This window comes from Podarcis liolepis (assembly GCF_965112155.1).
Source record: "Podarcis liolepis genome assembly, chromosome: 13".
In the NCBI taxonomy this organism is placed as follows: Eukaryota; Metazoa; Chordata; class Lepidosauria; order Squamata; family Lacertidae; genus Podarcis; species Podarcis liolepis.
In genome coordinates, this window is record NC_139573.1 from 19917867 (window position 1) to 19940940 (window position 23074).

At 44.7% G+C, this 23074-nt stretch overlaps 3 protein-coding genes across 8 annotated transcripts in view; 1 reads left to right on the top strand and 2 right to left on the bottom strand.

Annotated features, from left to right (window-relative positions):
* The window catches only part of LOC310691790 (leukocyte immunoglobulin-like receptor subfamily A member 2), a 72687-nt gene extending 65926 nt beyond the window's left edge, over positions 1–6761 (top strand). For 3 of the 5 annotated variants that reach the window (XM_083471889.1, XM_083471887.1, XM_083471890.1), the window contains exons 8-11: positions 9–293; positions 1945–2235; positions 4218–4405; positions 6317–6761. In XM_083471889.1, the coding sequence (XP_083328015.1) occupies positions 9–293; positions 1945–2235; positions 4218–4375 (734 nt within the window). In that variant the 3' untranslated portion in view covers positions 4376–4405; positions 6317–6761. Of the gene's footprint in view, positions 1–8; positions 294–1944; positions 2236–4217; positions 4406–6296 lie in introns of all 5 variants that reach the window. The other 2 variants (XM_083471888.1, XM_083471891.1) reach the window with 2 other exon arrangements.
* Positions 6762–9181: 2420 nt separating this feature from the next.
* On the bottom strand, positions 9182–19166 carry LOC310691828 (galactoside alpha-(1,2)-fucosyltransferase 2-like). 2 transcript variants are annotated; one of them, XM_083472017.1, is made up of 3 exons: positions 19147–19166; positions 12562–12665; positions 9182–10307 (listed from the first exon to the last, which is right to left on the bottom strand). In XM_083472017.1, exon 3 carries the CDS (start codon positions 10286–10288, stop codon positions 9209–9211), a length of 1080 nt encoding a protein of 359 aa, XP_083328143.1. In that variant the 5' UTR covers positions 10289–10307; positions 12562–12665; positions 19147–19166; the 3' UTR covers positions 9182–9208. The 2 variants fall into 2 exon arrangements, with proteins under 2 accessions (XP_083328143.1, XP_083328144.1); XM_083472018.1 differs by lacking the exons at positions 12562–12665; positions 19147–19166 and adding an exon at positions 11819–11894.
* On the bottom strand, positions 16017–17129 carry LOC310691571 (galactoside alpha-(1,2)-fucosyltransferase 2-like; the record flags this gene model as incomplete). Its single annotated transcript, XM_083471431.1, has 1 exon — positions 16017–17129. One exon carries the CDS (start codon positions 17127–17129, stop codon positions 16020–16022), a length of 1110 nt encoding a protein of 369 aa, XP_083327557.1. The 3' UTR covers positions 16017–16019.
* Positions 19167–23074: the final 3908 nt, after the last annotated feature.

Consider the following 23074-nt stretch of genomic DNA (forward strand, 5'->3'; position numbering starts at 1 on the left):
TTCCACAGATCCCAGTTTACCCAGACCCAGTCTTTCTCTGAGTTCTGTCATTGTCAATGTGGGAGAAACTGTCTCCCTCCAGTGCCACAGCCAAGACAGGGCCGTGACATTCTATCTCCAAAAGTCTGGAGAAACGGAGCCTCTGCAGCGCCTTGTGACCAGCAGGAACACAGCCACCTTCACCATCATTGCAGAGCAGGAGCACAATCAAAGCTTTGCCTGTAGTTACCGCCCTTCGTCAGATCTTTTTGCCATCTCAGAGCCCAGTAAGCCTGCCGAGTTTCTGGTTATAGGTAAGGGAGTCGTCATTGCAAGCACCTTCCCCACCCCCCTTGCTTCAGCTTTCATTTCTGGTTTGAGCTTGAGCATCAAGCTGGGTGTTTACTAGCACAAGGCACCAGAAGGCTATCTGGAGAGGGCACATAACATGGATTAAACCAGGGGTTGGCAAGGTTTACCTCACCTGGGCCTGTTTACTCCAGCGGAGATCCCTCCATGGGTTGGATTGCACGCTCCCCCCCCCCCCGTTTCCGGCTTCTGTGCAGACGCGATTTCTGGCATCTGCGCATGTGCAGACCTAATTTCCGGCACCGCAGAGGCAAGTCCCCGTGCTGCGCTGCGCCGCTTTAGCACAGCGTGAGGGGACTCATGGAGCAGATGGCTCAGTTTGGAGGCCAGTTAAACAACCCTCATGGGCTACTTGTGGCCTATGGGCCTTAGGTTGCCAACCCCTGGATTAAACAGAGGTTTATTTAAAGAGTCCCACTTCCTGGGTGGGAAGATGTAGTGTTTAAAAAACAATAATTCCCCTGCCTGTTCCATATCAGACTTTCCTGGAAAACATCTGGGCTGACATTGTTAAAGCAAGTTTTGCATACTTGGTGACCCCGTTGGGAATCTGTGTACGTGCAGCTACTCACACAGAGTCAGTTAAGGTTTGGCAGACAGCCAGAAGGCAATTTGAAGGAGTAAGTCTGCCTGGTGATAACAGAGACATGGAGACCACTCCCTGATTGGTCAAGCTCTCTCAAAGGAGTGATAATTAATGGCTTACTAACTGTTAGTTCAGTATTTCAGGTTCAGAGTTCTGTGTGTCAGTGTAGGAGTTGTGAGTCGTGTCAGAGAGAGCTAGCAAAGGATCCGTGTTCTTTTCCTGTAAATAGTCCACTGTATATAATAAACACCTAACTACAAGTTCCTGGTTCCTGCTTCATCTATCCTGTTTGCAGCCAAGTCACCAATTGCTTCTGTGGATTCTGCGTTTACTCTGCTAGGTCTGGCTAAGGTCCTGCAACTAGTCAGAAAGTTGCGAAACACCAAATAGGTTTTGAAAGGGCTGTAAGTTATCTGCTTTTCTGTGCTTCATGCTTTATATGTTTATCTAACAAATACAACTTGTTAAAGTTCATTCTGAGTGTTCCTTTTACTGCCAGCCTGAATCCAAAAGAATATCTGATAAGACAGCCATTCACTTACTATATTCCACCATATTTGGAATATAGTACCAAATATATTTTACTATATTTGGTATCTGAAGAAGTGTGCATGCACACGAAAGCTCATACCAAGAACTAACTTAGTTGGTCTTTAAGGTGCTACTGGAAGGAATTTTTTTATTTTGACTATGGCAGACCAACACGGCTACCTATCTACTATATTCCACCAGCAAGTGAAAGTTTATCTGTTTTGACAAGTATTTGACTGGCTTTCTCTTTTTATGAGTTATTTCATTTTACTTTTTTTTAAAGAAGTATTCTCTGCTTTGTCTTAAGATAGTTTTGATCAGCTGTTGTTTAGCTTGTTTTATTTCCTTGTGTGCTTGTTTTGAAATACCATATGGCTTCCATTAAAGGGAAAAGCATAATCCCTAATGTAGCTTCCTATCCTGTGGCTAAAGACAGAGCCCTTGTCAACATCTCAATTCCTGTTTCCTTCTGTGCACAGATCGCAGGTTGCACACACCAACCATCTCCATTGTTACCAGTCAGCTGATTGCCCCCGGAGCACAAGTCAACATCACGTGTACAACTAATGCTGGACCTGCAAAATTCTATCTCCACAAGGCTGGAGATCCAATACCAAAACAGTTGGTGAAGGCTCACAATCATGTGGGTATTTTTTCCATTGGCAATATCAGCAGGAAGGATGAAGGGAACTACAGCTGTAGCTATGCATGTTTAGATCGCCCGCTGTTAGTCTCACAACCAAGTAACTTCCTGGAAATTCTTATATCAGGTATGTTGTTGTTGTTGTTGTTGTTGTTGTTGTTGTTGTTGTTGTTGTTATATCAGGTATCTTCTTCTTCTTCTTCTTCTTCAAAGCGGGGGGGGGGGCGATGACAATCAGTGCAGAATACATAAAATGCTCATCCAACAACATCTTTGGAAGTCTGACTCAATCCATTAGAATAGTGGTTCCCAGTTAGGGGTCCGGGGACCCCTGGGAATCCACGGAACACACCCAGGGGGTCCACAGCACCACCCCCTGCCAGAGGCTCACTTATCTTGTTAAATGCACAGTGAACTCTGTCTCTATGTTTCCTTGATCCTTCAGCTCTGCGACTTGCCATACTTTTTGGTTTCAGAAGTTATTTAACTTAATTAAGTCATTATCTCCAGTTGGGTACAAAACATCAAAGTCTCATTTTGGCTGAATCTGGAACAGCAAAGCTTTCCTGCTCATGTGCCTTTTATATAAAACATAGCATTAAAATCATACAAACCATTAAGCAGCATGTTCAAATCAGCAAGAGGAAGATAAAATAGTTCTAAGTGCGAAAAGAATAGTATTTCAAAAGCATTTAAGAACATATTGACATGAAGAAATTAAGAAGGTGAACCCTTTACAATGGTACCTTGGGTTAAGAACTTAATTTGTTCTGGAGATCCGTTCTTAACCTGAAACTGTTCTTAACCTGAGGTACCACTTTAGCTAATGGGGCCTCCCACTGCCACCGCACGATTTCTGTTCTCATCCTGAAGCAAAGTTCTTAACCCAAGGTACTATTTCTGGGTTAGCGGAGTCTGTAACCTGAAGCATCAGTAACCTGAAGTGTCTGTAACCCGAGGTACCACTGTATTTGCTTGAGTATAAATTGATAGAATAAAAATTTACCTTTTAAATTTCTGTATAGCTGTCAAGGGGCACAACTGACACTTAACGTTCCCTGGCTACGCTCAGTCCTCAGAGCTGTTGCTTGTTGATGATGCTGGGAGGGAATTGTAGTGTTCTGAGAAGTGTACTACAGTTCCCAGAATTCTTTGGAGGAAGCCATATGCTTTAAATGCATGTTCGAAATGCTTTCAATGTGTGGTGTGGATGTAAACATTTAAGTATTGCATCTGGGAGTGGGTAATGGGAAGCATTACCACTACCAAAGCAGTGTAGATATTCTTCCCTTCCTCTAAATGCATGGACTTTTTGGCTCAGTTTTAACAAATATACCCCTTTCCGCATCCCCTTTTGGTTGCGTTGTGGTTTTGGACTGTTATGAGTGCAAATACTAAGAGTCTTCTTGTACATATTCTCCGAGCCAACTGAGCATAGCTGGCATTCCATAATATACAGTTGGAAATCAGGGCCACAGAATCACAGGACATGCTGGTGACTATTGCCTAATTATTTAAATTTATTTTCCACCACAAACAGTGATGAAGGTGCATCACATACTGTATAGTACCATGGAGAGACCTGGTCTGAACAGAGACATTGGATTCTTATCTCATTACACATGATAAAGCTATTTTTAGTCATCTCACCCCTTGCTTTTTCCTGTAAGACCAATTGCAGTCATTAACAGTTGTCAACAGGTTTCCACACCTATCAGCCAATCACCCATTCCCACCACCCTTCTGAGTAATACCCCTCCCCACCCTCTCACTATATATAAGGGTCTGGTGACTTCTGTTTCTGTGTATCTGAAGAAGAGTGCATGCACATGAAAGCTCAAACCAGTAACAAACTTAGTTGGTCTCTAAGGTGCTACTGAAGGAATTCTTTTATTTTGAATAGTCCCAGTTAATGCATTTCCGAGGACAGTCAGGAAGTCTGGGATGCATAGATATAAAAACTATTGCACAACTAACTCTTTATGCAGATGTACTTGCCTCTGCTTTCACATCCAGAGCAATGCATCTAGCACATTGTGGTCTGTTGGAATAGACAGTTGGTGGGATCAGTGGATTAAAGTCTCCCTGTTCATTTGCTTATGTGCACAGGTCCTCACACCTCCAATCTGGGGACTTCTGAGCCTCCAGATTATACCCTGATCAACATAATTAGATTTGCCATAGGAAGCCTGATCCTCTTCCTCCTCACATATGTCATAATCAGAGACCAGCAGCTCCAAAGGAAACATGGCCTTAAAGTGAGATGACTCTCCTCCTGGAGGAAACATGGATTTAAGGTGAGATTACCGTATGTTCCAGCGTACAAGATGCCTTTTTCTCCCTGGAAAATCACCCCAAAAGTCAGGGGTCGTCTTATACGCCGGGAATACGCGTTGAGAAGGAGGAGAGGGAGCTGGTGAGCAGAGATGCCCCGTCTGCCATTGCTCCTCCTCCCTCTCCACAGAAGGGGACACGGAAAGTCCTTCCGAGCGCGGTGCTCACCCGCCCGCCTGCCAAACGCCTCGCCTTGGACTGCTGCGATGGCAGAGGCAGCGGAGGGGTGTGCGCTCTGCCCCTGGCTGTGCTCAAACTCTATAACTCTAAAACTCTAAAATTAAACAGCAAAAGTTGGGGGTCGTCTTATACGCCCAGTCGCCTAATACGCCGGAATCTATGGTACTCTTCCACTTCCTGGTTCCACACTGGTTCCTTTGAATTTCCAAACAAGGTCTGAACTTAATCTCAGACCCTCCAAGTGTCCCTATTTTCCAGGGACAGTCATGTATTTACAGAAACCATCTAGGTTTCTAATTTGATCCTGGAATATCCTGCTTTACCTTAGGATGTCCCTATTTTCATCGGGGAAATGTTGGAGGGTATAGAATTAGGCAACCCCTGAGTCAAGGAGATAAGTAACTATACAACCTTTAGAAGACATCTGAAGGCAGCTCTGTATAAGGAAGTTTTCTTTAATGTTTAATGTTTTATTATGTTTTTATATGTTGAAAGTCACTCAGAGTAGCTGGGGCAACCCAGTCAGGTGGGCGGGGTATAAATAATAAAAAATTTATTATTATGGAATAGGGCGTTCCTATTTTCATCAGAGAAATGTTGCAGGGTATGTAATCCTCAAGTGACTTTTTGCATTTGCCCACTGTTCATATACTTTTCATTTTGAAAGAAAGGTCCAGGTTTAGTCACATCCCTTAGCTTCTCTGCTGAAATGATCACTGGTGAAAAGCTCCAGGATGCAAATCACAGGTGCAAGTCAGATAAGACAGTTGAGAAGAGGGAGGTAGATTAAAGGTCTGATACAGTAGAAGGCTGATCCTTATTTTGCTTGGTATCCATTCAAAGAAACATACAAATAATTTCATGCATTCAAGGGAGCTGTGGGCTAGCTTGTGTTTCTCTTATCACATCAGCCACCACTCCTTACCACGACTTTGGGACAATCACCCTCCAAAGCCAAAGGACTTTCAAACACAATTTTTGATATTACATGGGTATCACATGTTCAAAGAAAGAAAACACCAACTGGTTGACTTCCAGAAGCCCATGGACACTACTTACAAGCCTCTTTGTATCCCATCTATTATCCTTATCCAACCTGGTGCCTCTATCCCTTTCTGTGCTCAGGAAGTCCCCAGGAATGGATGGAGTAGGGGTAACAATGACACCATCCGTCCAGTGTTGATTTTAGGCAAACTTCCCAATGAATGGCAGTTTAGCCCCCTCTTGTCCCCCCTCAAGTTATGCACACAGCTCAGCCTCTAATGCCAGTGTCTAGTTAATCCGGGTTGGGGGGAAAACCCTCTATTGCTATTATTGGAACGTGGGTGGTGCTGTGGTCTGAAACACTGAGCCTCTTGGGCTTGCCGATCAGAAGGTCAGCGGTTCAAATCTGCGCAACGAGGTGAACCTCCTGTTGCTCAGTCCCAGCTCCTGCCAACCTAGCAATTCGAAAGCACACCAGTGCAAGTAGATAAATAGGTACCGCTGCATCGGGAAGGTAAATTGTGTTTCCGTGCACTCTGGTATCTATAACAGTGTTCCATTGTGCCAGAAGCAGTTTAGTCATGCTGGCCACATGACCCAGAAAGCTGTCTGTGGACAAATGCCGGCTCCCTCGGCCTGAAAGTGAGATGAGCTCCGCAACCTCTCATGCCTTTTCCACTATATTTACAGGATATTTACATTGCCCTTAGATTTTGATGTGCAAAAGTACAAGAGATATTGAAACCATTGGCCAAGAAGCCAAGCAAAGATAGCTCCGTGAGTCCACCGTGATGACAAGATAATTTTCTCAAGACATACAACAATATGAGATTATTCTTTTTTCAAGACTCAGGCATACCAGATGCACCACTGCATGAAGCAGGCTGATAAGCATGCTTCTTCTTTTTGTCACTGGCTACAACCTATGAATTGGAGGGTTTCCCCCAATTCATCAGTCTTCAATTGATCCATTACAAAAAGCACGTTTTAATTATTGGGGCAGCTCTTCAAGGCACTGTGTGTTTATTCTCTTTGGTTTAATTTATATTTATAATGGTGGTGTTTTTTTACTGGTATTTGATGCCATTGTGTTTTAGATGTGTTACTCTTAAACTGTATTTAAAAAATAATAATAAAGATGGGGTTTTCTTCTCAGTTTGTGTTCTTTTGTTCATTTTGTATAATATTTTACACTGCTTCAAAATCTCAAAAAAGTAGATAGTCTGAGAAACTGTGGCTTCGGGACTGTTGTAGGCCTTAGTTTTGCCATATATATGGCCGGAATCTTTTGATTTCTTTGTTGCTGCCTGCATGCCCTATATGGGACAGCTAATATTTCAGTTTACAAGGCTCCATGTCCTTTTGATTTTAATTTTAAATTTTTATTGGAATTTTATTTACAACATAACACAACCCCCCCCGCCCCCATTGCACAAATCCACCCTCCTTAAATGTTAACATAACATACAGTGAGTATAACATACAACAATACAAACAACCAAATAAAAGACTTCCTTTATCATGTCCTTTTGAATCAAGCTAGACTGAATAAGACACTGAGGAGCTCACTTGGTTAGAGTCACACACAATCCTCTAGGAATACTCTTTCTATCTTTCTATGGGTGAGAGCTACCTATAGAAAATAACTGAGAAATACCTGGCTGGGGAACAGGTATTCACGCCACACACCCCACCAAGCAGGACAACAGCAGGATCTTGAGATGATACTCTTCGTAACTCAGTTTTTGTTTCACGTGGAAATGTTGATTTATTTATTTTTAATGTTTCTATACATTTAACAGCATGAAGCATTCATAGGGAGCCCAACCCATCTGCATGTCACCAAGTGCTGCATTTAGACTGGAAAGGGCAATTTAAGCAGCCTAAGGTAAAAGTAAAGGGACCCCTGACCATTAGGTCCAGTCGTGGCCGACTCTGGGGTTGCGGCACTCATCTCGCTTTACTGGCCGAGGGAGCCGGTGTACAGCTTCCGGGTTATGTGGCCAGCATGACTAAGCCACTTCTGGCGACCAGAGCAGTGCACGGAAATGCCGTTTACCTTCCCACTGGAGCGGTACCTATTTATCTACTTGCACTTTGACATGCTTTCGAACTGCTAGGTTGGCAGGAGCAGGGACCAAGCAATGGGAGCTCACCCCGTCGTGGGGATTTGAACTGCTGACCTTCTGATTGGCAAGTCGTAGGCTCTGTGGTTTAACCCACAGTGCCACCCATGTCCCTTAAGTAGCCTAGACTTTCCTATAACATGGGAGGTGTTTCAGTGCTTTACAATCACAGTGTCCAGGACTTCTGCCCTCAAGTGAAGCTGCCACAGTTTGAAAGGGTAAACAAACCAACCCCTGTAATTGTAATTGTTTCTGGCCATCGTGTTGCTTTTGATCTTGTGGACAGTTTGAAAGGGCACAGTGCTCTGATTTGGATTTCATCATAACCTTGGGCACACGAGAATGGCCTCAAGTGATTCCCACTTTCTTTGCTAGGGACCTATGCAAGATTTGACAAGTATGAGGGGTTTCTGTGTTAATTCAGGCAACTCGCCCAAAAGATCTGGTGCTACTGGGTTTAGAGACTAGTAGTTCCTGCTCAGAGAACTTTGTGGGAAGTTTGAATTGCAATTATATGCTCGGATCCAGGGGATGTGAGACCATTTGACAAGTGATCCTGACTCAAGGACATTCTTTAAGAGGTCACTACAAGAAAGACCGGGATGCGGGTGGTGCTGTGGGTAAAACCTCAGCACCTAGGGCTTGCCGATCGCATGGTTGACGGTTCGAATCCCCGCGGCGGGGTGAGCTCCCGTCTTTCGGTCCCAGCTCCTGCCCACCTAGCAGTTTGAAAGCATCCTTAAGTGCAAGTAGATAATTAGGTACCGCTTTATAGCGGGAAGGTAAACGGCGTTTCCGTGAGCTGTGCTGGTGCTGGCTCGCCAGAGCAGCTTCATCATGCTGGCCACGTGACCCGGAAGTGTCTCCGGACAGCGCTGGCCCCCGGCCTCTTAAGTGAGATGGGCGCACAACCCTAGAGTCGGGCACGACTGGCCCATACGGTCAGGGGTACCTTTACCTTTACCTTACAAGAAAGACCTGTAGGTTTGGGGTAATCCAGGTGTTACCATCTGGGGATTGCAATGCTGAAAGGAAAACAAGAAAATAATCAAAATGGCAACTTGGACTGGGGACTGTTTGTGAGCAATTGCATCTCCTACCAACAGAAGTGAGAACTGCGATGTCCCTGCTGCCTATTAAAATTACAACCAGTCACTGCTAGCTGATCATAAAACAATGTTGGCACACTAACAAATGGGAGAGTCTGCTTGGTCAAATGGCAAATGAGTCTTTAAATCTGAACTTTACAATGCAGTAAAATCCAACTGCTATTCACTAGGGATGGGCAAATCTGGAAATTTTGGGTTCTCACCTTTCCAGGCTTAGTTTGCTTCTATAAGTAAATTATTATTAATTATTATTGTTGTTGTTATTATTTCTCAGTGCAATCACTCAATGCAAGTATCTAATTAGACATGAATTAGCAAAAATCTGCTCAAGCTTCTGGCTTCTGGACTTACATTATGTGGAAATTGATCAATAAAAAATATTTAAAAAAGAAAAAAGAGAAAGTTTCTTGGATAGCAGAGGGGACAGGTCTGCTGGAATCCCAATCCATTCGGGTAAAAACAGTGTTGAGAGATTGAAGGCCTTAAGGTAGTGAGAGTCTGGGAGGGTGTAGTTGGCCAAGTAGATGGTCTCCCCACCAGCCAGGTAGCCGGCCCAGCGGCCAAAAGTGCCAATTGTCATTATTGTGTGGTTGCAATGAACAAGGAGAGCAAAATCCCTCGCTGGAGAGGACTCGCGCCCATCCCCAGAAAAATACACATCCCCCCTGGAGGCATTGATGTTTTCTTTGCACCACTCCATCCCATTGCTGGTCACCACAAAGATGGGATTGGGGTACTTCTCTCTGAAATAGTTCATGGCTTTCTCCAAATAGCCTCTGTCAGCCACCACACCTTTCCAGCTGGGCATCACATGGACATAATCCCCTCTGCGGACATGCACTCCAACATATGTCACCTCCTGGCGCTGCCCCCGTAGCTCCTGAAGATATTGATTGGCTTCTTCCTTGATGTGGTCATGGAAGGAGAACTGCTGAAGTATCTCTTGGCGGATATGGTGATAAAAAGTGTAAGACCATGGGTAGCCCGTCAGCCGGACGTACTTGCCTTTGATGTGTTTATAACTCTCTGACATCCAACTTCGCAGAGGGAAGTCTTTCCAATGGATCTTTTTATCCACTTCAGCACTGATCACTGGTAAAGTGATTCGGAACATTGGTGACAGGTACTTGTGCATGGCGGGATAAATACAGGCTTGATGTCCATTCATCTTGGCTAAGGCATAGAGGGTGGCATATTCCCCCATCTGGTTTCCCAAACGGCCATCAGATTTCACTGTCCATATGCCACTAGCTATGATCTTACAGGATAACCTGGATGAATTTCCCATCTCTGGGAAATTGGATGCATTCTTGAAGCTGATGTTCCACCACTGATATGGCATCTTGTCATATAGGTGAAAGAATGCAGAGAGGGACAGGAGACCGAAAAAGTAGAGGAAGAATAAGAGGGCAGGTTGGCTGAAGGAACATCTTTGTGGGAGATGCATAGCTGCACAATAGGAACACCTAAAGCAAGAGCAAAGTGGAGTGAAAAGACAGGTATCTACACACAGATCACAACCACCAATATATGTCAGTGGTGACTTGGACTGTGTTGCCACACTTCATATGATACATGTTTATGTGGAAGCAAATCCTATTGACTTCAATGAAACTTACATCTTTGTTCTATTTGAAGTCAAAGTTTCTTTTGGCAACTACACCATTTTACTGATCTGACCCTCTCTGCTTCTGTTAGAGGCAGGACAGGGGCGCCAACTTGTCCCCCCTCATTGAGAGGTTCCCTATCCCCTGCCACCCCCAGGCAAATGCTGGCATGTTGGGTGGGGGTGGGACTGTGCTCAGCCCGGGGGTAACCTGTGAAGCGTGGTCCAGGAGCGGTCCAGTATCTGAAGGTTCCGCTAGGCATCAGTCCGACAGGGCCAAGGCAGGACATGAGGCAGGAAACCAGGCAAGGACAGGTACAGCATCTCTGGCATGTTGCTCCCGCAACCTGGGGTGGGGTCCAACAGCCTTTTATCTTTGTTGGAGTAACGGCCGGTCCTGATCCCCCGGCGACTCACCTCCCTGTTTTGCCCAAAGGCGAGCACTCCTCCTGCGAGTACTCAGGTCTCTCCTTCTCTCAGACCTTAGTCTCTGCAGCTGGGGAGATGTCGGTGGGTTACTAGACCCAGGGGCTGCCTCAGCCTCCTCTGACCCAACCGGTAGTGGAGCAGCTTTAAGTGATGGCCTAGCTGAAGGCAATGAGGTAATCCCCGCATCTGGAGCCAGGACAGGCTCAGGCCCCTGACTTGGCCCAGCTGGTGTTTGTTGCAGGGGAACCTGTGCAGACTGGGACTCTTCAGGGTCAGGCCCCAGACTTGGTTCAGATGATGCCTGAGGCAAAGGATACGGTGCAGACTGAGACTCCCCTGGCTCCGAATCCGAGCCCGAGTCCCAGGCCATCACAGGGACATGCAGAGGGCGATTTTCATCCTCTGTGCTGCCCGTTGCTGATGGGTGAGCACTGGCCCATTGGGTGGGAGGCCCCCCATCACCACAGGGGGGGGCAGGATGGGTCATGTGATGCCAGGCCCTCTCAATGCAGGGGGGGGGTAAGTCGATGCCCCTGTCTTACAGAGGGTCTAATTCGTAAAATGTAGTGTAGTCATCATAGCATGCATGTACCAGAAAACAACAAGAAGTAAAATAATTTAGACTGAGATCCACACGTTCCCTCTTTCTTCCTATTCATTTAGCCATCCTACTTACAGGGCATTTTTAATTCATATCTACAGTGGAACCTCGACTTATGTACAGCTCTATAAGTCGGTGCTTCGACTTATGAACTTTCCTCTAGATACGAGCAGAGGCTTTGCCAACAGCCCAGAGCTCACCCGGCTGGCTGCGGAGCAGCGCTGAGGCCTCTGCTGCCAGGGAGAGGGCCCCCATCCCACCCACAAAGCTTTGGAAGAGGTGCTGCCTGCAAGGGGCACAGCAGGGCGCACTGCAGCCCCAAACCTCACTGAGGAACTAACCTCAGGAAGTCCAGAGAAGAACCTGGCCTGGCAAGAAAAAAAGTGACGCTGGCCAAAGTGAATCAGCCCTTTACTGACCCTTGCCCCACCCCCAACTGCCGTTTTAGGGGGTGTTTTACATCGTCTAGAACGGATCAATTCACTTTTCCATTACTTTCTATGGAAAAATAAAAAAATTCCTTCCAGTAGCACCTTAAAGACCAACTAAGTTAGTTCTTGGTATGAGCTTTCGTGTGCATGCACACTTCTTCAGATACACACTTTTCTATGTGTGTATCTTTTCTATGTGTGTATCTATGTGTGTATATAGATACTTTTCTATGGAAAAGTGCACCTCTACTTATGTACGTTTCTAGTTATGACCTGACCTCCGGAACGGATTATGGTTGAAAGTAGATGTTCCACTATAGATAATATGTAGCCCCCTAGAACAATACGTATTTAGAATTCCAGTCTTACAGGCTAGGAGGAACAACTGCAATGGCTGGACTTTGGGGGTGCAATTTATTCGACGGAAATGTGATGTCTCTGTCTCTCAGCTTCACCTGCCAAACAACACTCCATTCTCTCCATTGTTCAACTTCTCTCGCACCTAGACTTTCCTTCCTTTTGGTCTTTGCGCGCGCGCTCTCTCTCTCTCTCTCTCTCACACACACACACACACACACGCACGCACAGCAAAGAGATCAGCCAGCACTATCCCTCAGCTGCTGATAATTGAAGGATTAAATTGGAGAACTAACCTGCAGTGACTCTCCAAAGGTGTTCTATCAGGTCAGAATTCAGGAAGAGTCAAGCTTTGTTTTCTCTGCCTGTATGGGGGATTGGGAGTCGCGCTCCCTGGATACTGCAATAGTATAAGGAAGGGCCGTGGGTAACTGCTTTACACTGACTGCTGTTTTTACAAGTGAGTTTGACTTCTGTACAGACTCTTCATGGAACCCATGCATAATGTGCAATTGGACTTCAGACCTCCTCATGACTCCCTGCTCGGGTGTTTTCTGTATGCAAATTAAGCAAAAAAAAAAAAAAAAAAAGAAGAAAGAAGTCCATATATTCACTCATCTATTTATACATACACACAAACACACACCTACACCATTCTGCTTCAATAGACCGCAGGACAGTTTAAAGCATAGAACATAATAAACCAGGGGTCCTCAAAGTTTCTGAACAGGGGGCCAGTTCACTGTCCCTGTACATTGTTGGGGGCTGGACTATAGTTTTAAAAAGATGTGAACGAATATTTAACTCACCCACTTTTGATGGTTTGTTGACCAATAAGAAAGCCTGGAGGCGGAGCTTACCTGATTTTGAGGCTCAGCCAGAGGTTTTAACAGTTAGTTCGGTTGGTTCTTTGGGGGAAGGGAGATAGAGGAGTCAGAGTGAGTTAGAGACAGGGACAAGACTGAGAGGGAATAGAGTGACAGCGTTTCAAATATATTTTAAAACTTGTTTGTGTTTGAAATAAGCTTTAATCTTCATTGTTAAGTCTACCTGACTGAGACTCAATACTTCACCCGGGAACCCTGGGTTTTTCCCTACAAAATTGGTGGCAGGGGAAGAATAAAGTACAGTGGTGCCTCGCAAGATGAAATTAATCCGTTCCGCGAGTCTCTTCGTCTTGCGGTTTTTTCGTCTTGTGAAGCACGGCTATTAGCGGCTTAGCGGCTATTAACGGCTTAGCGGCTTTAAGAAAAAGGAAACAAACTCGCAAGGACTCGCAAGACGTTTCGTCTTGTGAAGCAAGCCCATAGGGAAATTCGTCTTGCGGAATGACTCAAAAAACGGAAAACTCTTTCGTCTTGCGCGGCATTCGTCTTGCGAGGTACCACTGTAGTGGTGTACAGGTCAATAGTCTGTGAAACGACCGGGGGCTCTGTATGAACGCCACAGTGGCCTTCCCATTCCCCCGTTCTGTGGCACGAGTGGTTGTGTGTTGCGTTCTGGTGGGTGAGCGAATTTCAGCATCCCCTCCCCCCCCCAACAATCAAGCAGCCAATGCCGAAAATCGCTCACCCACTGTAATGAAGCGCGAACCCGAGATTGTAAGCGGCGATTGGCTGCTTGGTTGTTGGGGGACGGAGAATGCTGAAAATTGCTCACCTGCCGGAACGCAGCACACAACCACTGGAAGTGAGCGCGAGGAGGAGGAGTTCTAGAGCGACCCTCCCAGGAGGCGCCCTATTGGTCAGCGCTGAAGCCCGTCAGACTCATTGCGACGCTCGAATTGGCCCTTTCCGTGTTAGACAGCGGCGGGTTCTGCAATGGCCGGGCGGGCCGGGTTCAGGACCCTGGCGGGCCAGATCCCTGTCTCTCACTCAAGGTCCTTCCACCAACCATGTGTGTCTAATCCTTGGACCCCAATAATGACCCACAGCAGAGGACACCAGTGGGGGTGGGGGAGAAAGAGAAGAAAGGGGGGGAACACAAAGAAAAGGAGAATAAAAGGGGATTTCTGATTTTCTATCTGTCAGTTACATAAAAGAAATTATTCAAAACATTCCTGTTAGGGTGATATCCAACTGTTCTGCTTTCTGTTAAGTAATGTTTTCCCAATCTTCAGACACAAATGTCTCAAATTCATTCCTTTTCCTTTTCACACAAACAGTCCAAAAGGGGTTCTCTAATTAGAATAATTCATAATAAATGTCAGCCATGAAGTATTGCCTCTGGTGTATGTTTCAGATGATTATCTTGTTTTCTGATCTCCATGACACAGCTGAAGATTTCAAGGATATACCTGTAATTATCGCATTGCCATTTTCTGTTTGTTTCAGCAAGTCTACGCTGAAATGATTTAGTGAATCGGTTAAAAGTACAAGAGGAAATTGAAGGGCGTAGCAGGTGTCCCTGCTCCTGTATCTCCCAAATCTATTGCCATTGCTTAGCAGCCTTCTGAGGGCACTAGCTAGCTGATCATAAAACAATGTTTGTACACTAACACCTGGGAGAGTCTGCCTGGTTAAAATGGGAAATTTGAACTTTACAAAGCAGTAAAATCCAACTACTGTTCCCTGTTAAATCACTAGGGATGGGCAAATCTGGAAATTTTGGGTTCTCACATTTCCAGTCTTAGTTTGGTTCTCCAAATTTCTGTAAGTGTTTTTTTTAAAAAAGGCAACAGGCTTGTGATACAAAGGACTGCTGAAGAGGGTGAGATGAGAATAAGTGGCAATGGGGAAAAGGCTGAGAAAGATGAAGGAAGTCAGGATGGACGACAAAAGAACTGCAGGAAGGGAGTAGGAGAAAAAAGCAGCAGCAGGTGACAAAGAGAGAAAGGAGGTGCTGAAAGTTAGGGAAAGTGAGAAAATGACAGAAAGGATTTTTTAGATAAGCAAATGCAAAGCTAATGGTGATGGTCACTTACCCTCACAAAAGAAATGGTCCCAGAAATCAAAGCGAGGATGCAACCATTGAAAGGCTTCAAAGGTTTGACCAATAATACATGAAATATTGGTTCACTTGTATTGGGAAAAACATCATGCCAATATCCCTGTGTATGATATGAGGTATATCCTAGTGCTATTAATTTTAAATTAAAAGTGAAAATGTAGAAGTGAGTCCCTTGTTCTGGGTCTGGACTGGATGAAGACCACTGTTCTAGAGACTATTGTCTCTTTGACAACCCCTCAAGTAGAGTTATGTGCCTGGTTGTTGTTGTTTTATTTTACAACTTGCTGCTACTTCTTTGTAATAAGACTCCTGATTAAAATATAATTTTAATATAATTTTAATAGGGCTTGCATAACTTCCCAGGGAACTCTTCAGCAGGGTTGAATTTATGTTTGATGAGGCCCTAAGCTACTGAAGGTAATGGGGCCCATTATATGTTTAGCTGTCCTTTGTCAACAACAAATTGCCACTGTTTTTTTGTGTTCAGTGTATGCTTTAAGGTGATTTATGGACCTAATAGATATCTAAAGCCATTTCCACATAACAAATAGGAGCCTACACAACACAATACACTGTTGCTGTATGTAGGTTTTATTTTATTTGTTTTTTATTCTATATTTTGGAAATGTACATCCAGGTTTTTTCCATTTAATTTTTTGGGGGCCCACAAGAGATTGTAGCACCAAGCTATAGTTTGTTTAGTTTATACGTAAATCCAGCACTGCTCTTCAGTATTTGCCTACAGTATTTAGCCAAATGCCTGAACACAGAGTATCTAATTAGACTTGAATCAGCAGCTATCTGCTCAAGCTTCTGGCTTCTGGACTTGAGAAGGTTTCTTGGACAGCAGAGGGGAGAGGTCTGCTGGAATCCCAATCCATTCAGGTAAAAACAGTGTTGAGAAATTGAAGACCTTAAGGTAGCGAGAGTCTGGGAGGGTGTAGTTGGCCAAGTAGATGGTCTCCCCACCAGCCAGGTAGCCGGCCCAGCGGCCAAAAGTGCCAATCGTCATTATTGTGTGGTTGCAATGAGCAAGGAGAGCAAAATCCCTCTCTGGAGAGGACTCACGCCCATCCCCAGAAAAATAAACATCCCCCCTGGAGGCATTGATGTTTTCCTTGCACCACTCCATCCCATTGCTGGTCACCACAAAGATGGGATTGGGGTACTTCTCTCTGAAATAGTTCGTGGCTTTCTCCAAATAGCCTCTGTCAGCCACCACACCTTTCCAGCTGGGCATCACATGGACATAATCCCCTCTGCGGACATGCACTCCAACATATGTCACCTCCTGGCGCTGCCCCCGTAGCTCCTGAAGATATTGATTGGCTTCTTCCTTGATGTGGTCATGGAAGGAGAACTGCTGAAGTATCTCTCGGCGAATATGGTGATAAAAAGTGTAAGACCATGGGTAGCCCGTCAGTCGGACGTATTTGCCTTTGATGTGTTTATAACTCTCTGACATCCAACTTCGCAGAGGGAAGTTCTTCCAGCGGATCTTTTTATCTACTTCAACGTGGAGCACTGGTAAAGTGATTCGGAACATTGGTGACAGGTACTGGTGCATGGCAGGACAGATGTAGGCTTGATGTCCATTCATCTTGGCTAAGGCATAGAGGGTGGCATATTCCCCCATCTGGTTTCCCAAACGGCCATCAGATTTCACTGTCCATATGCCACTATCTATGATCTTAGAGGATGACCTGGAAGAATTACAGGCAGTGTTGGTGGTAATGAGGGAAGCAGGTTGTCCCCTCCCTGGGAAATTGGATGCATTCTTGACGCTGATCCTTAGCAGCTGATATGGCATCTTGTCATACAGATGCAATAATGTAGAGAGGGACAGGAGGCCAAAGAAGTAGAGGAAGAATAAGATGGCACGTTGGCTGAAGGAACATCTTTGTGGGAGATCCATAGCTGCACAATAGGAACACCTAAAGGAAGTGCAAAGTAGAGTGAAAAGACAGGTGGTATCTACACGCAGACCACAACCACCGATATATGTCAGTGGTGACTTGGACTGTGTTGCCACACTTCATATGATACATGTCTATGTGGAAGCAAATTCTGCTGACTTCAATGAAACTTACATATTGGTTCTATCTGAAGTCAGTGATAACAATACCTTTTTTTGGCAACCACACTATTTTACTGATCTGACCCTCTCTGCCTCTGTTAGAGGCAGGACAGGGGCGCAGACGTGTGTCGTCGTCCCCCCCCCCCGCCAATGAGGGGGCCACCATCCCCCACTGCCCCCGAGCGAGTGCTGGTATGTTGGGTCGGGGTGGAACATGCAGAGGGTGATTTTCATCATCTGTGCTCCCCATTGTTTATGAGCGAGTGCTGGCCCACTGGGCAGGAGGCTTGGAGGGTGAAGATCACCCCCCACCTTCACCAGCCCCGCTACCACCACAGGGGGAGCATTGGCATGCCAGGCGGGGTCAGGAATGGTAATGTGCTGTCTGCCCCCCTCAATGTGGGGGATATGTCGGTGCCCCTGACTTGCCTCTAACAGAGGGTCAAATTAGTAAAATGGTGTAGTCAGCATGCCATGCATGTACCAGAGAACAAGAAGAAGTGAAATAATTTAGATTGAGATCCGCACGTTCCCTCTTTCTTCCTAGTCATTTAGCCATCTTACTTACAGGGTGATTTTAATTCATATCTAGTTAATATGTAGCCTCCTAGAAGGATACGTATTTAGAATTCCAGCCTTAGAGGCTAGGAGGAACAACTGCAATGGATGGACTTTGGGGTGCAATTTATTGGATGGAAATGTGATGTCTCTGTCTCTCAGCTTCACCTGCCAAACAACACTCCATCCTCTCCATTGTTCAACTTCTCTCGCACCTAGACGTTCCTTAATTTTGGTCTTCTCTCTCTCTCTCTCTCTCTTTCTCTCTCTCTCTCTCTCTCTCTCTCTCTCTCTCACACACACACACACACACACACACACACACACAGAGCAAAGAGATCAGCCCGCACTATCCCTCAGCTGCTGACATCAAAGGATTAAATTGGAGAACTAACCTGCAGTGACTCTCCAAAGATGTTCTATCAGGTCAGAATTCAGGAAGAGTCAAGCTTTGTTTTCTCTGCCTGCATGGGGGACTGGGAGTTGCGCTCCCTGGATACTGCAATAGTATAAGGAAGGGCTGTGGGTTTGACTTCTGTACCGACTCTTCATGAAACCCATACAGGTCATAATGTGACATAAAAGGATTGGACTTCAGACCTCCTCATGACTCCCTGCTTGGGTGTTTATGTATGAACTTTAAGCAAAACAAAGAAAGAAGTCCATATATTCACTCATCTCTTTATATACACACACAAACACACACCTACACCATCCTGCTTCAATTGACCGCAGGACAGTTTAAAGCATAGAACATAATTAACCATATATGTCAACATATAACAGTCATTCAATTCAAAAAATTAAGAGAGTTCTATAAATACAATTTATAATAAATGCATAGTGATACATAATAGTACATAATCCATACCAAACAGCATGGTTGAATTATATACTTTGTCATCCCAGCAACTAATTCTTTAACTCATGCAAATATTATTTATTATTGATTCAATGTATTCATCACTTTTTCTTGCCAGAACAGCTCAAAGTGCTTACAAAGAAAACAAAAACCCAACACAGCTCAGGTGCAATTATAAAACATAAAACATACTTAATAACAGCCTCCAGAAAAATTAACAGGAGGAAAACCTGCAGCAGAATATCTAAAGTGCAGAAGCAATGTACAAGTCTCTTTGTCCAAAACTAGCTTTGTGCTTTTTCTGAAGATTTTATTGAAGCTTTTTCATAATACAATAGGATAAAAGAAATTAATCTAGATGAAAACAAAAACAGGGAAAATAAAATAAAAGGCAGAGTTCTCTCTCGAAGGTAGTTTTTAACCCTTGTCACACACAGAAAGTGGTGGGCTCTCCTAGCTCTCACCTAGAGTTTTCCCTTCTTCTCCCTGTCTCTCACCCTGGGAGATTTCCCTTCCCTGCCTCTCACTCAAGGTCCTTCCACCAACTATGTGCGTCTAATCCTTGGACCCCAATAAATTTCTGATTTTGCGTCTGTCAGTTACATAAAAGAAATTATTCAAAACATTTCTGCTAGGGTGATATCCAACTGTTCTGCTTTCTGTTAAGTAATGTTTTCCCAATCTTCAGACACAAATGTCTCAAATTCCTTTTTTTTTTTTTTGCTTTTCACACAAACAATCCAAAAGGGGTTCTCTAATTAAAATAATTCATAATAAATGTCAGCCATGAAGTAATGCCTCTGGTGTATGTTTCAGATGATTATCTTGTTTTCTGATCTTCATGACACAGCTGAAGATTTCAGGGATATAGTTATCACATTGTAATTTTTGTTTGTTTCAGCAAGTCTACACAGAAATGATTTAAGTAAGCAGTTAAAAGTAGAAGAGGAAGTTGAAGGGTGAAGCTGCTGTTCTTGCTCCTGTATCTCCTAAATCTGTTGCCATTGCTTAGCAGCCTTATCAGGGCACTCACTTATCATGTTTATATGGTGTTGTGGTCTAAACCACTGAGCCTCTTGGGCTTGATGATCAGAAGGTCAGCGGTTCGAATTGGCACAACGGGGTCAACTCCCATTACTCTTTCCCAGCTCCTGCCAACCTAGCAGTTCGAAAGCACACCAGTGCAAGTCATCTCATCTGTCCTCCCAGTTGAATGACGTGGCCCAGGAAGAGAGGGAAAAATAGTGGAACTGAACAGCTGGCCTCGCAAATGGTGTAAACATGAACGGTTTGGATTCTTAGATCACGGACTGCAGTTTCTTGAAGATGGACTTCTGGCAAGCGATGGGCTGCACCTCACAACGGTTGGGAGGAATGTTTTTGCCAAAAATCTCAGAAACCTCATCAGGAGGGCTTTAAACTGACTAATGTAGGGGAGGGAGACAGTGCTCCTGAAGGTAGGAGTCTATCAATTGATGAAGATGATCATCCAAATGTCATAGACCAAATGGAGCAAACAGCACGCAGACCTAGTGGTGGGAGGAAAAAATCTTTAAATAAGAGACACGGGGGAATGATTAATGGACTTCAATGTCTGTACACTAATGTGCAAAGCATGGGAAATAAACAAGATGAGCTTGAGCTCTTGGTACAGCAAACTAAATATGACATAATAGGCATCGCTGAAACCTGGTGGGATAAGTCCCACGATTGGATTGGAATGTAATAATGGAGGGATACAATCTATTTCAGAGAAACAGACCAGACAAGAAAGGAGGAGGAGTGGCGTTATTGTCAAGGATGTGTATACCTGTGAAGAGATCCAAGATTTAGAACCTCAAAGCCAAAGTGAGAGCATTTGGGTCAAAATTAAGGGAGAGAAGAATAACAGAGACCTCATTGTGGGAGTTTACTATAGATCCCCAAGCCAAACAGAGGACATAGATGATGCCTTCCTGGAACAGATGGCCAAGCATGCAAAAGGAAGGGAGATAGTAGTAATGGGGGACTTCAATTACCCGGATATTTGTTGGATGTCAAACTCAGCCAAGAGCATAAGGTCAAACAGATTCCTCACTGGCCTTGCAGACAACTTCATTGTCCAGAAAGTGGGAGAAGCAACAAGAGGAACAGCCATTTTAGATCTGGTCCTAACCAATGTTGATGACCTGGTTAGTGGGGTAGAAGTGGAAGGATCATTAGGCGTGAGTGATCATGCTCTTCTGAAGTTTACTATACAGCGGAAAGGAGCAGCCAAGCATACTAGGACTCAATTTCTTGACTTTAAGAATGCCGACTTCATAAAACTTAGGGAAGTGCTGGGTGAGATCCCATGGACAGTAAGACTAAAAGGAAAGGGAGTTCATGATGGCTGGGAGTTTGTTAAGAGGGAGATAGTAAAAGCACAACTTCAGGCAATACCAATGAGACGGAAACATGGAAGGTGCCTAAAGAAGCCAGGGTGGCTATCTAAAGAACTTTTAACTGAGTTAAGATTAAAAAAGGATGTGTACAAAAAATGGAAAAGGGGGGAAACCACCAAAGAGGAATTCAAACAAATAGCCAGCACATGTAGACACAAAGTCAGAAAAGCTAAAGCACAGAATGAACTCAGGCTTGCTAGAGAGGTTAAAAGCAACAAAAAAGGCTTTTATGGGTATGTCCGTAGCAAAAGGAAGAACAAAGAAACAGTGGGGTCACTCAGAGGAGAAGATGGTGAAATGCAAACAGGGGACACAGAAAGGGCTGAACTCCTCAATGCCTTCTTTGCCTCAGTCTTCTTCAATAAAGAAAACAATGCCCGACCTGAAGAATTTGGAGCAAATGATTCAGCAGAGGAAACACAGCCCAGAATAACTAAGGAGAAAGTACAAGAATACTTGGCTAGTTTAGATGTATTCAAGTCTCCAGGGCCAGATGAACTGCATCCAAAAGTATTAAAAGAACTGGCAGATGTTATCTCAGAACCGACTTTGAGAATTCCTGGAGAACAGGCGAAGTCCCGGCAGACTGGAGGAAGGCAAATCTTGTCCCTATTTTCAAAAAGGGGAAAAGAGAGGACCCAAATAATTACCGCCCAGTCAGTCTGACATCAATACCAGGGAAGATTCTGGAGCAGATCATTAAGCAAACAGTCTGTGAGCACCTAGAAAGGAATGCTGTGATCACCAATAGTCAGCACGGATTTCTGAAAAATAAGTCATGTCAGACTAACCTGATCTCATTTTTTGACAGAATTACAAGCCTGGTAGATGAAGGGAACACAGTGGATGTAGCCTACCTTGATTTCAGCAAGGCATTTGACAAGGTGCCCCATGATATTCCTCTAAAGAAGCTGGTAAAATGTGGTCTTGCGTATGCTACCACTCAGTGGATTTGTAACTGGCTGGCTGACCGAACCCAAAGGGTGCTCATCAATGGTTCCTCTTCACCCTGGAGAAGAGTGACTAGTGGGGTGCCACAGGGTTCTGTCTTGGGCCCGGTCTTATTCAACATCTTTATCAACGACTTGGATGATGGACTCAAGGGCATCCTGATCAAATTTGCAGATGACACCAAACTGGGAGGGGTGGCTAACACCCGAGAGGACAGGATCACACTTCAAAACGACCTTGACAGATTAGAGAACTGGGCCAAAACAAACAAGATGAACTTTAACAGGGAGAAATGTAAAGTATTGCACTTGGGCAAAAAAAATGAGAGGCACAAATACAAGATGGGTGACACCTGGCTTGAGAGCAGTACATGTGAAAAGGATCTAGGAGTCTTGGTTGACCACAAACTTGACATGAGCCAACAGTGTGACGCGGCAGCTAAAAAAGCCAATGCAATTCTGGGCTGCATCAATAGGAGTATAGCATCTAGATCAAGGGAAGTAATAGTGCCACTGTATTCTGCTCTGGTCAGACCTCACCTGGAGTACTGTGTCCAGTTCTGGGCACCACAGTTCAAGAAGGACACTGACAAACTGGAACGTGTCCAGAGGAGGGCAACCAAAATGGTCAAAGGCCTGGAAACGATGCCTTATGAGGAACGGCTAAAGGAGCTGGGCATGTTTAGCCTGGAGAAGAGGAGGTTAAGGGGTGATATGATAGCCATGTTCAAATATATAAAAGGATGTCATATAGAGGAGGGGGAAAGGTTGTTTTCTGCTGCTCCAGAGAAGTGGACACGGAGCAATGGATCCAAACTACAAGAAAGAAGATTCCACCTAAACATTAGGAAGAACTTCCTGACAGTAAGAGCTGTTCGACAGTGGAATTTGCTGCCAAGGAGTGTGGTGGAGTCTCCTTCTTTGGAGGTCTTTAAGCGGAGGCTCTGATGGTGTTTCCTGCTTGGCAGGGGGTTGGACTCGATGGCCCTT